The following is a 12,529-nucleotide window of genomic DNA, read 5'->3' as shown; positions in this document are numbered from 1 at the left end:
CCCCAACCTAGGAAGAGACTCACCACAAGGCAGCGTTCCCTAAGGGCAGCCCCAGTCACAGTTCCAGTGGGTGTTCGCCTTTAAAATAGGGACTTTGTTTGACCGTTTGGGTTCTTTCACATAAGTGGTGATCAAATATAAATAGGGTGAATGAATTAATGTATGAGCCATTGAATGTGGGAAGGGTCAGTATAAAATGTTTGGTCAGCCAGATTGTTTAGGAAAATCATCTTGCAGAGGTGACGTAAGTGCCCAGTTAAATGGGTCTGACCCAAAAAGTCTGGGCCGTTTAAACAGGTCTGACCCATAATCTGGTCAAGCCAAATGGGTCTAGTCTTAGAGAGTCACCATTTCCTGCTGCTCCAAGTCCTAAATTGTGCCCCAGTTGGGGAATAGCAAAGTTCAGGGACTCTTCCCCTTATACCAGGGGTTCCCCTGGCATTGCAACACCAGCTTCCCCAATTCGCTCTTGTCCCTTCTTTACAAATTTGATGTCGTTGCTCCATCTAGTGGCAGGACAAACCCACAATTCTGCTGCATTTGCCATCTTTCCTCCTCTGGGAGAGGATACAGGGGTGAGGAATCTGCAGGCTCAAGGTCACATGCAGCCTTCTAGGTCCTTTCGTGCAGCTTTTGATTGAGTTCAAATTTTACAGAACAAATCCTTTTATTAGGGGGATTGGTTCTTTGAAGTTTGGATTCAGTCAAAGGGCCAAACTTCCTCAAGGCTGCAGATTGCTCACCCCTGGACTAGAGCACTGGGGATGGGGAGGGGGGTGCAGGACTGAGAGGTGTAGGGGACAAAATCTTGGTCTTCAGAGATCATAGGTGTGACTCCTTGGGGAACATGCTGGAAGTCTGACAGGACTCATCAGCCCTGTTCTCCAGAAATTTAGAATCTCTCTTCATAGTCACACACACACACACGCACATGCACACACACACACACGCACACGCACGCACGCGCACACACGCACACACACACACACACCCTTCCTTCCCTGGTCATATTCTCTTTTTTGTGGTCATCAACTATTGCCCTCATCCCAGGCCTCTTCTGCAGCCCAGCCCCAGTGTCTAACAGAGCAGGACCCGTGGCTGTCTTCAAAGGCTTCAAGGAGACAAGCAGGTATACGTACCTGTCCCCCAGCTCCTGGGCGATCACCAGGTGTCGAAGGTGGTACTCAACCGCACGCTCATAGTCCTGTAGAAGTGTGTAGGTGTTGCCAAGGCTGTAGCAGGCCTGGGCCTCCACAGCCTGGTCCTTCAGTTGCCGGGACAGCTGGAGGGTCTTTCTGCATTTAGGATAAAAAGATTTTCCCATCAGGCCAGGCTGCCAGGAAAGAGATCTGGGGCAGTCAGGAGAGAGTCACAGAATGTTAGAACTAAGAGGAGCCCTAGAGACCACCAACTTGAATCCCCTCCTTTCATTCCTCTGATACTTCCTACCTGTGTGACCTTAGGCAAGTCACAACCTCCTTGGGCCTCAAGGGCTGGCCTTCTTCCAGCTCTAGAGCTATGGTATGATAAATATGAAAAAACTGAGATTCAGAGTGCCTCATGTAGCTAGTTGGTGATATGGGAGGGTTGCATGAGAAATGGACGGAGAAGACTGGGTTGAATGTCATCTATCATGATCTGGTCCTGTTTTGTAGGTAGGAGGTCAAATAATTCCTCCTTAATCTCCTCTGCTCAATCGATTCTCATCCCAAAGCAGAAATTGTAGAGAGATGGGTAGGTAGGTAGGTGATGGATGGGTAGGGTCATGCTCAGAATAGGATCATTGTCAAGACATCATATCCAAGAAGGGGAACATGTTCAGGGTCAGGTTTAAGGGTATCGTGAGGGTTGTGGATGTGGCCTGGGTTGGGGGTGGTTGTAATGGGAATGTAAATTTTTAAGATCTTCCCTGCCCCTAGGCTAAAGTGCACCTGGAGCCTGGGGTGGGAGGCTTGTTTTTCAGTAGATACTTTTTTTTTTTTAAGCAATTGGGGTTAAGTAACTTGCTCAAGGTTACAAGGCCAGTTATTTCTGGGTGTGGTGCTGAGTGTCTGAGCCCAGGATTAGATCTCCAGGTCGTCCCAACACTGGAGCCGGTGCTCTTACTCGCTGAGCCACCTGGCCGCCCCTAAGCAATCGGGGTTAAGTAACTTGCTCAAGGTTATACGGCCAGGTGTTTCTGGGTGGATGCTAAGTGTCTGAGCCCCGGATTCGATCTCCAGATCTTCTCAACACTGGAGCCGGTGCTCTTACTCACTGTGCTACCTGGCCGCCCCACAGTAGATACTTTTTGATTGGCCAGTGGGTCCAGAAGGTTGTTACATTCTCTGAGCCAGGAGAAGGCTATATAAACCCTGATTTGAAGCTTTGTTTTGGGGCTCACTTTGAGAAGTGTTCTGTGATTTGATCAGATGAGACTCTGGAAAGCCATTGTTGAGAGCCCCCTGGCTTTGAAAAACCCAGATGTTGATTTGGTATGGATGTAATGGTTGGACAGTTTGGAAATCTGTCTACTTGATCTGTTTCTCTGTCTTGATAATTCTGTCTGTATACTCTGAAGTTCGGGGTGCTGACCTTTTTCCCCTGAACTAGGTAAACGATACATGTTTGACTGATTAAAGTAAGCTTGTTAACCCATTTTGAGTTGCTTTCCTTTATCAAAGCAGATCCAAGAACCTGTATTGGCAGCCCACCCTGGGGACGCTGGGGTGCTTGGTTCTACAGTGGTTAAGAAAAAAACATGAACCACTGGAGTTTCCTTCAAAGGGAAGTGTAATGAACACGTCCCAGCATCCTTTCTGGTAGCCCCTTAAAGCAATCTGTGCCCCTGGGGAGGTGGCATTTCTTTACACCTCTGCATCTGGATGTCTCTGCTAGTATTTCAGGGGATAGTTTTATCTTCCTCAGATGAACAACCCCTGGGACATTGTCATCTCCTACACTTTCTAGAATGGCCACCAGGGGGCAAGCAACTTGTTTAGTTTACCAAACAGCTCTCCCAACCAGCCTCTCAAAAAGGGTTCCCCAGTAGAAAAGGTTTTGGGGAGAATGGGAGGATAGGGATGAGGTGTGAGCCTCAAGAATACTCTTGACTGTCTCAGAAGCCATCCCCAAAGGGTCAAGACCCTTGAGTCTGCTTCTCTCACTTGGTCAAGAAACATTTATTAAGCACCTGCTATCTACCAGGCACAATGCTAAGAACTGGGGATACAAACTGAGGTGAAAGACATTATTTGATCTGAGCTCAGTCTAATGGGGGAGACAACATGTAAGCAATTTATGCCCAAACAAGCTACATACAGGATAAATCAACAGAGAAAAAGGCACTAGAATTAAGTGGGACTGGGAAGGGATTCCCACAGAAGGTGGGATTTTAGCTGGAATTTACAGGAAGCCAGGAGGCAGAAATGAGGAGGAAGGGCATTTCTGGCATGAGGGACAGCCAGCAAAAGACCAGAATGGAGAGATAGAGGTGGAGTGTCTTGTCTGAGGAACAGTAAGGAGGCCAGGGTCACTGAGTCACAGGGTACTTGGGAGGGTCTAAGATAAAAAACGGCTAGAAAGGTGGGGAAGAGGGACAGGTTACATCCTGGAGGAGATGGGAGGTCACTTAAGTTTTTATTTAATTAGCTAATTGACGAAATTCATGGACAAAACATTTGTTAAATGCTTATTATGTGCCAGGCAACGGCATTGGAGATATAAAGACAAAAGTGAAAAATTCCCTTCCTGAAGGACTTCTAATGGCAAAGACGTGTGCATACACAAGAATATATCTAAACAAAACAAAATGAAAACAAGGTAGTTTGGGGAGGGAAGGCGCTAGCAGTAGAGGGGGTGGGGATCAGGGAAAGCTCATGTAGGTGGCACTTGAACTGAGACTTGAAGGAAACCAGGAATTCCAAGAGTCCAAGGTGAGGAGGTAGTGCCATTCCAGGCACTGGGCCAGCTAGTGCAAAGCCACAGAGAGGGAAGATGACTACATGGGCAACACAGAGGAGGCTGGATCCAAGAGGGAATAAAATATAAAAAGACTGGAAAGGTAGGAAGTGTCCAGGGTCTGAAAGGCTTTAAATGCCAAACAGAGGCATTTACATTTGATCATAGGGAGCCATTGCAGTTTATACTGAGTAGGGTGGTGACAATGAGGGGACCTGTGCTTAGGAAAATCACCTTGGTGACTATGTGGAAGTTGGACTGGAATGAGAAGAGGCTGAGGGAGAGAAACCAAAAAGGAAGATATTGCAATCAGCTAGATGGGAAGTGATGAGGACATGAACTGGGGTGGTAGCTGGGTGAGTAGTGCTGAGAGGACATGAGAAATACTGTGGAAAAACTATGAGATTTGGCAACTGATTGGATATGTGGGGTACAAGTGAGGAGCTGAGAATGACACTCAAGGTGTGAATATGAGATGATGCCCTTAATAGTAGTGGGGATGTATGGGAAAGGGTTGGGTTTTGGGAGAGACAATGAGCTATGTTTTGGCTATGTTGAGTTTAAGTTGCCTATGGGACATTCAGGAGACAGCTAGGTGGTGTAGTGGATAGAGCCTGGAGTTAGGAAGATCTGAGTTCAAATCTGACCTTAGACACTCATTAGCTGTGTGACCCTGGGCAAATCACTTAGCTTCTGTTTGTCTTAATCCACTGAAGAAGGAAATGGCAAACCACTCCAGTATCTCTGTCAAGAAAACCTCATGGACAGGATGGTGAATAGGGCCATGAGGAGTTAGTTGGACATAACTGAAAGACTGAACAACAAATGGAATTAGCTCAAAATGTCCAATAAAAAATTTGTGACATGAGACTGGAGCTTAGCAGAGAGACTAGGGCTGGATATACAGATCTGGAAATCCTGTGTATAGAAATGATAATTAAACCCAGGGGAGCTTATGTCACCAAATCAAAGACTAAGGGGAGCAAGGAGAAGACGCAGGACAGGACCTTGGTGTGCACCCACTGTTTGTGAGAGGCACGGACGATGAATAAGCAAAGGAGGAGAAGCAGGAATGGTTGGACAGGGAGGAAGAGAAGCAGGAGAGCAGCGTCATGAAAAACCAAACAGGAGAATGTCCAGGAAGACAGGGCAGTCAGTAGCATCAAAAGCTGTACAAAGGTGGAGGAGGATGAAGATGGAGAAAAGGCCACCAAACCTCTCTAAGCCTCCGATTCCTCGCCTATAAAATGAAGGACTTGAACCAGAAGGCCTCCAAGGTCCTTTTCATCTCTAATTCTATGATACCTGTCACTCTCCTAAATAAGAACTAGGACCCTTTCCTGTGGACCTTTTGGCTACATATGTGAGAGAGGTAGGGAAAGAAGAGCAGTGATCTGGGACTCTGGACACTTTGTCCCATATTTTTATCCCCCAAGGACATCTCATTCTCTTTGTGGCTTCCGAAACTGATAGTAAGCTCCTTGAGGGCAGGGGCATCACTTTTGTCTTTGTATCTCCATTGCTTAGCATTGTGCCAGGCAAATACTAAGTGCTTAATAATTACTTGTGGATGAACTGATTTTTACCAAACATTAGTCTATCAAAATCTTCTCCAAAGATATCTTGGGCAGCTAGTGGCTCAGTGGATAGAGAGAGTTGGGCCTGGAGTCAGGAAGGCCTGAGTTCAAATCCAGCCTCAGATACTTACTAGCTTTTATGATCCTGGACAAATCACTTAACCCTGTTTACCTTAGTTTCCTTATTCCTATAAAATGAGCTGGAGAAAGAAATGTCAAACCACTCAAGTATCTTGGCCAAGAACATGTGGATAGGGGTCACAGAGAGTCAGAGACACTGAAATGATTAAACATTGATATTCTTTTGGATCTATATATTGTTTCTAAGGCCTTGAGGGAATCTTCAAAATCCCCTTGAGGCCAAGAGCAAATGCCATCTCCTCAAAAGATTTGGCCTTCAAATTTGAGCTCCTAGGGAATCAAATACCATATTAGGGACGGTCTTAGCTCTAGCCTCCAGACAGCCAGATGGCCCCGGGAAGACCACTTACTTGTAGTATTCTGCTGAGACATCAAATCGCCCCAGGAAGATGTGGGCATTCCCTAGGTTACTGTATGCTCTCCTTTCAGCTGCTTTGTCTCCAAATTCCTTGGCAATGGCAAGTCTCTGAAAAACAAAGATTCATACATAGAGCTTATGGAGGAAAAGTAATGAATGAGTACTCATTGAATGGGCATTGTTCTCATAAATTCTGCTACTGAAAACAAATGGGGGTGGCGGCGAAATAAGAGGAGGCTCCACCCTCCTCTGGGCCTTGAGGAAGAACCAAGATCCTCTCAATTATCTACCATGGGTAGATAATTCTTCCACCTAGCAACAGGCAGTTTGTACTCAGGAACAATAAACTTTTAAAAGTTGAGCTAAATTTGTCTACAAAATAATTAACCACTAAGTGAATTCCAAAGTTAACTGGAATTTCTAGTCATGGATTACCCACTGATTTCCTTTATCTCTTTATTTAGTTTATTTTTATTCTGAACTCAACAAACAGCAAATAAAATTGGCATTTTCACATATGCAGCAGAACAGAAAAAGAGGGTTGGATGTGAAACTGAAGGTCTGTTATGTATAGCTTGCATCTGCTGTTCTCCATCATGCTTCTGCATTGTTTTTGTCACAAAACTCCTCCAATCAAGATAAGCAATCAACCATTTAATAAGAATGTTGGCCAGCATTTATACAACACTTTAAGGTTTGTAAAACACTTTCCAACTCTCTCATATTATCCTCAACAATGACCCTTAGAGGTAGGTGCTATTATTATCTCCATTTACTGATGAGGAAACAGGCACATTAAGTAATTTGCCCAGGATCACATAGGTAGTAAGTATCTGAGTCAGAATTTGAACTTAGGGCTTCCTGAATCAAAGTTCAGCACTCAATCTACTATGCCACCTAGAGGCTTTGGAGGCAGAGAAGGAGCCTTGGTGCCAGGAGGTTGAGTACAATTCAGTTAGTCCTATCTGGAGGCATAGGGAAGCAGAGGAGGTAAGAGAATCATAGCTAGCATTTATATGGTTCACATAACGGTTTGCAAAGTGCTTTATATATGTTTTCTCATTTGATCCTAATCACTAACAGGGGGTCCCCTCCACATTTCACAGTGTGTGTCCCCCAAGGCACACCTCTGTCCCGGTCCCTCTTCTCTTTGCTTTCTACAGTCTTGCGCGGGGACTTCGTCAGTTCCTCTCAATTTGATGATCATTTCTATGCACATGATTCACATATATAGCTGGTCCTAGTCTCTCTCTTAAACTCCAGTCCCATATCACAACTAGGATATCTTGAATTAGATGTTCCACAGACATCTCCTGACTCAACATGTTCAAATCATATCCATTATGTGTAAGAGAACTAGGTCTTTGTGTCTCATTTAGCTCTTTGTTCCTCTTTGGAGACTAAGTCCCATGTAGAACAATCTGCAGGGATTGTATGCATGTGTATGTGTGTGTGTGGGGTATTGGTACTTGTCAAAAGAACACCACATTGGGAGTCAAGAGACCTTGAATCTAGTTCTGACTTAACCACTGTGTTGTTTAGCTTTTCCAGTCGTGTCTGACTCTGCAACCCCTCTGGGGTTTTGGGAGCAAAGATACTAGAGTGATTTGCCATTTCCTCCTCTAGCTCATTTTACAGATGAGAAAATCGAGGCAAACAGGTTTAGATGACTTGCCCAGGGTCACACAGCTAGTGAGTGTCTGAGGGCAGATTTTAACTCAGGAAGATGAATGTTCCTGACTCCACTCTATTCACTGTCCCACCTCGCTGCACTTAACTGGCTGTTAGCAGGAATAAAACCCTTTTTCCTCTGTAAAAAGAGGAGGTTGTTTCTTAAGCAATTCCATGCTTCAAGAGACACATGACCCCAGAAGGAGGAAAAAGGCCCCAGGGATAATCACTTACCTCCTTGTGGAAGGTGATGGCTTCACTAAAATTTCCTAGGAGGTACTGGGTGTTGCCAAGGTTCCCATAGGCCCGGCCCTGGGCAGCCCGGTCTCCCAGCTCCTTCACCAGAGACAGGTTCCGCCTGTGGGATCCCAAGAGTCCATCTGAGTAATCATTCCTGCTTATAGTGCTGAGGGCCATGGCCTAGCCTCCCCTCTTCTGATGTAAGGTTCACTTATTGCCCCAGCTCCCAATAACCTCCCATTGGAAAGTCTGAGCCAGAAAAGAAGACCTAAACCTATGCTTTGGCTGGAGCTGACAAGGTGTATCCCAAGTGGTTACTCACTCATAGAATTCTGAAGCTTTCTGCAGTGTCTCCCGGACATCCAGGGGCAGGTGGCCTGGGTCCTGGGCAGAGTTCCAGGACAGCTGCTTCCCCTTGGCATGATACACATTACCGATGTTGTAGAGGGCCCTTGCTTCCCCCACCTGTAGAGGTACAAACCATTTAGGAAAAACACCTTCCTGCAAAAAAGGAACCACCCATTTCATACTCTTGAGCTCCTCTCAAAACTGCATTTTTTTAATAGGGCAGACTATAAAATTAAGTCTAATAAATTATAAAGAATGAGATCCTTGTGGTCTGACCTGGAATTTTGTACCAGATTAATTCAGCACACCCTAGTATTGATTATACACATGACAGCAAGTTGGGTTTTGATGTTAGCGTTAACTTTATTGCCCTATTTCACTCAAGTACGGACTGACCATTTCTATTCACTCCTTTACTGAGCCCAGCAGAAATTGAGAGTAAGGCCTTTGAAATAAAATTCTACCAGATTCCAGAGAAGGTGATTCAGAACCCCAAGAAAGCTGAAAGGGAAAGTAGAAACTGCCTATCTTGCTGCTTCTTTATCTAGGCATGAGTTGCTTCCCCTTGGTAGAATATATCCCTTGAGTGAAGAAATTGTTTCCTTTTTGTTTTGGTATCCATAATGCCCAGCACATATTAGGAGTTTAGTAAATATTGGAGGAATTGAAGTGATGCTGTTAGTCTTCTGAATGGACTGACTGAATAGTATAGGAAAGTGAAGGGGGCAGAATGAAGAAGCTGGGGACTGATTCACAATGTGCCTTCATTCTTTAGGGCTGAGAGTTTGTGAAATCCAAGAGTATCTGACACACCTATATTCAAATGTGGAGCCTGTTTGTAGCAGTATTTTTGAGCCAAAAAGGATTTTTTAAAAATTAATTCAAATTTTTGGATTATCTGTATCTATACTCCCTTCCAATCTCTTCCATCCAATGATATAGATGATTGGACTTTGAACAAAATAACAACCTCTGGATTTTCGAGTGAAATGTTGCCCCACAATTAGTCTGGACATAGACTGGGTTAGGAGAGAAGTGGTCACCTTGGGAGGGGGGGATCCTAGAAAGATGGGGGGTGGGAAGAGAGAGCTAGATAAGGAGAGCTTCTGGAAAAGTTCGGTCTTCTGGAGGAATGTCAGCCTTTGGGCTCTCACCTTGTCACCCTGTTCCTGGGAAATGTCCAGGTGTCTCTGGCAGCAGACAACAGCTTCCTCAAAACGACCCAAGATTTTGAGGGTATTGCCCAGGTTGCCACTGGCCTTGGCTTCCCCAATTCGGTCTCCAATAGTTCTGAGGAAACAGAGGAGGGAAGACAGTAGATGAGCTCAGCAAGAAGGCTCTAGAGCAGAAGTTGGGGTCTTCAGGCTCAGATGACCTTCTCTCCTCCCCCACCCAGGCCCTAAGAACAGTAGTTCACCCCATTAACCAGCCTGAAACAGAAACTTTGACTTTGATCCTAAAAAGAACCACCTTCTTGACCTCCTTGAACTCACACTGTACCTATTAGAGCAGCGAAAAGCCTGTAATTCTGGTGCTCAGGGTCTGAATGTCTTGCAGATGCAGCTCAGACACAACTTGGTCTATCTGTGCAAAGAATTCAGGCTTTAGCAGATTTTGATATCCCCAGGCTTAGCAAACCAAAGACTGAGCATAGGACAGGGTGATCCCCACCAGGGCGTATGATGCTGTTTCTACAAGAGGATTCATGCCTGTTGGCAAGGTAAAGATATAAAGTAATACATAAACACCATTTATCTAAATCAGGAGGCTGTTGCCAACCAGAGCTCCCACCTGAAGCCTTTTAAGGCAACTAGCATCTCCAAGCTCTAGGGAAACAAATGCCATAAATCCTTGCCAGCTGAGCCAACTCATCCCTAAGTTACCTCTTTATTAAGGGACCTTTCAGAGGGACCCTAGTTCTAGCAAATCCTCTTTCCCCTTCTCCATACTTTCTATGACTTAAAAGATGTTACTCATGTCCTCTCTCAACCTTTCTAACCTCAAACATTTACAAGCTCTATGACTCTGGGCAAGTTACTGAACCTGATTGCCTCAGTTTCCTCAACTGTAAAAATAAGATGATAACAGCACCTATCTTCCAGGGTTGTTGTGAAGATCAAATGAGATAGTGTTTGTAAAGGGCTTAGAACAGTGTCTGGCACACAATAGGCACTTTATAAATGTTTATTTCCTTTGTCAGATCAAAAGAGGCCATTCTGTTCAATTCCACTCAATGAGTGTTTACTAAGAAAATAAATGAATGAATAAAAAAGGCATTTATTAAACACATACTATGTGCAAGGTGCTGTGATAAGTGCTGGGCATACAAAGTCAGAAAATGAACAGTTCTTCCCTTCAAGAAACTTATATTCTGTTGGGGAGAAATGATGAGGAGGATGGTTTCAAAAAAACCCGGGAAGACCTATATGAATTGATACAAAGTGAAGTGAGCAGAACCAGGAAATAATTGTGCACAGGAGCAACAACATTGTAACGACAACTAATCGTGAATGATTTAGCTAACATGAACAAGACAATGATCTAAGACATTTCTGAAGGACTCATGATGAAAAATGCTATCTACCTCCAGAGAGAGAGCTGATGAACTTTGAGTGCAAATTGAAATATAATATTTTTACTTTCTTTATTTTTCTTGCTTTTTGGGTAACATATATGCAAAATATCAACATATGTTTTACATGATTTCATATGTATAATTGATACCATGTTGCTTGCCTTCTCAAAGGGTGGGGGAGGGGCTGGAGAGAGGGACAGAATTTGGAACTTAAAAAAAAGAATGTTTAAAAATTTATTTATTTATTTTGCTTTGAATAGTATTTTTTTTTCTCAATTACATATCAAGAAAATGTTTAGCATTCATTTCTTTCTTTTTTCTTTCTTTTTTTGCAGGGGGGAAGGCAGGGCAATTGGGGTTAAGTGACTTGGCCAAGGTCACACAGCTAGTAAGTGTTAAGTGCTGAGGCCAAATATGAACTCAGGTCCTCCTGACTCTAGGGCCAGTGTTCTATTCACTGCACCACCTAGCCGTGAACCCCATTCATTTTCATAAGATTTTGAGTTCCAAATTTTTCTCCCTCTCTCCCTCTTCTCCTCTCTTCTGAAAATGTAGACAGTTTGATATAGTTTATATATGTGCTATCATATAAAACATATTTCTATATTTGTCATAGCTATGGAAAAAGAAGCAGATCAAAAGGAAAAAAAACATGAGAAAGAACAAAGTAAGTGAAAAAATATGCTTCTATCTGCATTCAGAGTTCATCAGGCTTTTATCTGGATATGGATAGCATTTTCCTTCATGAGTCCTTTATCCTTGCCTTGGATCACTGTGTTGCTGAGAAGAGCTAAGTCATTCAAAGTTGATCATCACACTTTGTTACTGTTACTGTATGCAATGTTCTCCTGGTTCTGCTCACTTCACTCAACATCAGTTCATGTAAATCTTTCCAGGTTTTTCTAAAATCTGCCTGTTCATCATTTCTTATTGCACAATAGTATTCCATAACATTCATATACTCCTGCTTGTTCAATCATTCCCCAATTGATGGGCATCCCCTCAACTTCCAATATTTTGCCACCATGAATAGGGCTGGTATAAATATTTTTGCACACATAGATCATTTCCCTTTTATATGATCTCTTTGGGATTCAGACCTAGAAGTAGTATTGCTTGATCAAAGTCTGGTTGTCCTTTGGGCATAGTTCCAAATTGCTCTCCAGAATGGTTATTAGATCAGTTTAGTGTCCCAATTTTCTCATATCCTCTCCAATATTTAACATTTTCCTTTTCTGTCATATTAGCCAATCTGATTGGTATAAGGTGGTATTTCAAAGTTGTTTCAATTTGAATTAAAAAAAGAATGTTAAAAATAAATAATAAAAATTTGGGAAAAATACTGCAGATCTATTAACATGGAGCATCCCAAAAGGAGCATGGGGTGGCAAGGGTCCAAGTCAGGGAAGAGGAAAGAAGAGGAAACACAGGTGACAATGGTGTCTGTCACTGTCAGAATCTGCCCTGGCATACTATGAAGGGGTAAGATGGGTCACAGCTGTTAAATGCAAATACCTTCAGGGTGATGAATCAGGGGTGGGGGGTGGGAGTCTGTGGTTTGATAACCGACCATTCCTATGTTCCAGTGAGGAAGACTGCAAAAATAAATCAAAGGCATTGGAGGTGTGTGTGTGTGTGTGTGTGTGTGTGTGTGTGTGTGTGTGTGTGTGTGTGTGTGTG

The 12,529-nt window shown here is 43.7% G+C and overlaps 1 protein-coding gene across 4 annotated transcripts in view; it reads right to left on the bottom strand.

Annotated features, from left to right (window-relative positions):
• GPSM1 (G protein signaling modulator 1) overlaps nucleotides 1-12,529 on the bottom strand; it is a 134,708-nt gene that overhangs the window by 66,332 nt on the left and 55,847 nt on the right. For 3 of the 4 annotated variants that reach the window (XM_069069184.1, XM_069069183.1, XM_069069186.1), the window contains exons 3-7: nucleotides 9,429-9,564; nucleotides 8,249-8,391; nucleotides 7,921-8,044; nucleotides 6,008-6,123; nucleotides 1,140-1,295 (exon numbers count right to left, since the gene is read on the bottom strand). In XM_069069184.1, the coding sequence (XP_068925285.1) occupies nucleotides 1,140-1,295; nucleotides 6,008-6,123; nucleotides 7,921-8,044; nucleotides 8,249-8,391; nucleotides 9,429-9,564 (675 nt within the window). Of the gene's footprint in view, nucleotides 1-1,139; nucleotides 1,296-6,007; nucleotides 6,124-7,920; nucleotides 8,045-8,244; nucleotides 8,392-9,428; nucleotides 9,565-12,529 lie in introns of all 4 variants that reach the window. The other variant, XM_069069187.1, reaches the window with a different exon arrangement.

Source organism: Petaurus breviceps, unplaced genomic scaffold, assembly GCF_028583685.1.
Source record: "Petaurus breviceps papuanus isolate PSGF00001 unplaced genomic scaffold, PetGlider_PUasm1.0 90779, whole genome shotgun sequence".
Classification (NCBI taxonomy): domain Eukaryota; kingdom Metazoa; phylum Chordata; class Mammalia; order Diprotodontia; family Petauridae; genus Petaurus; species Petaurus breviceps.
The sequence above is the reverse complement of the archived record's forward strand: the minus strand, read 5'-3'. Positions and strand labels throughout refer to the sequence as shown.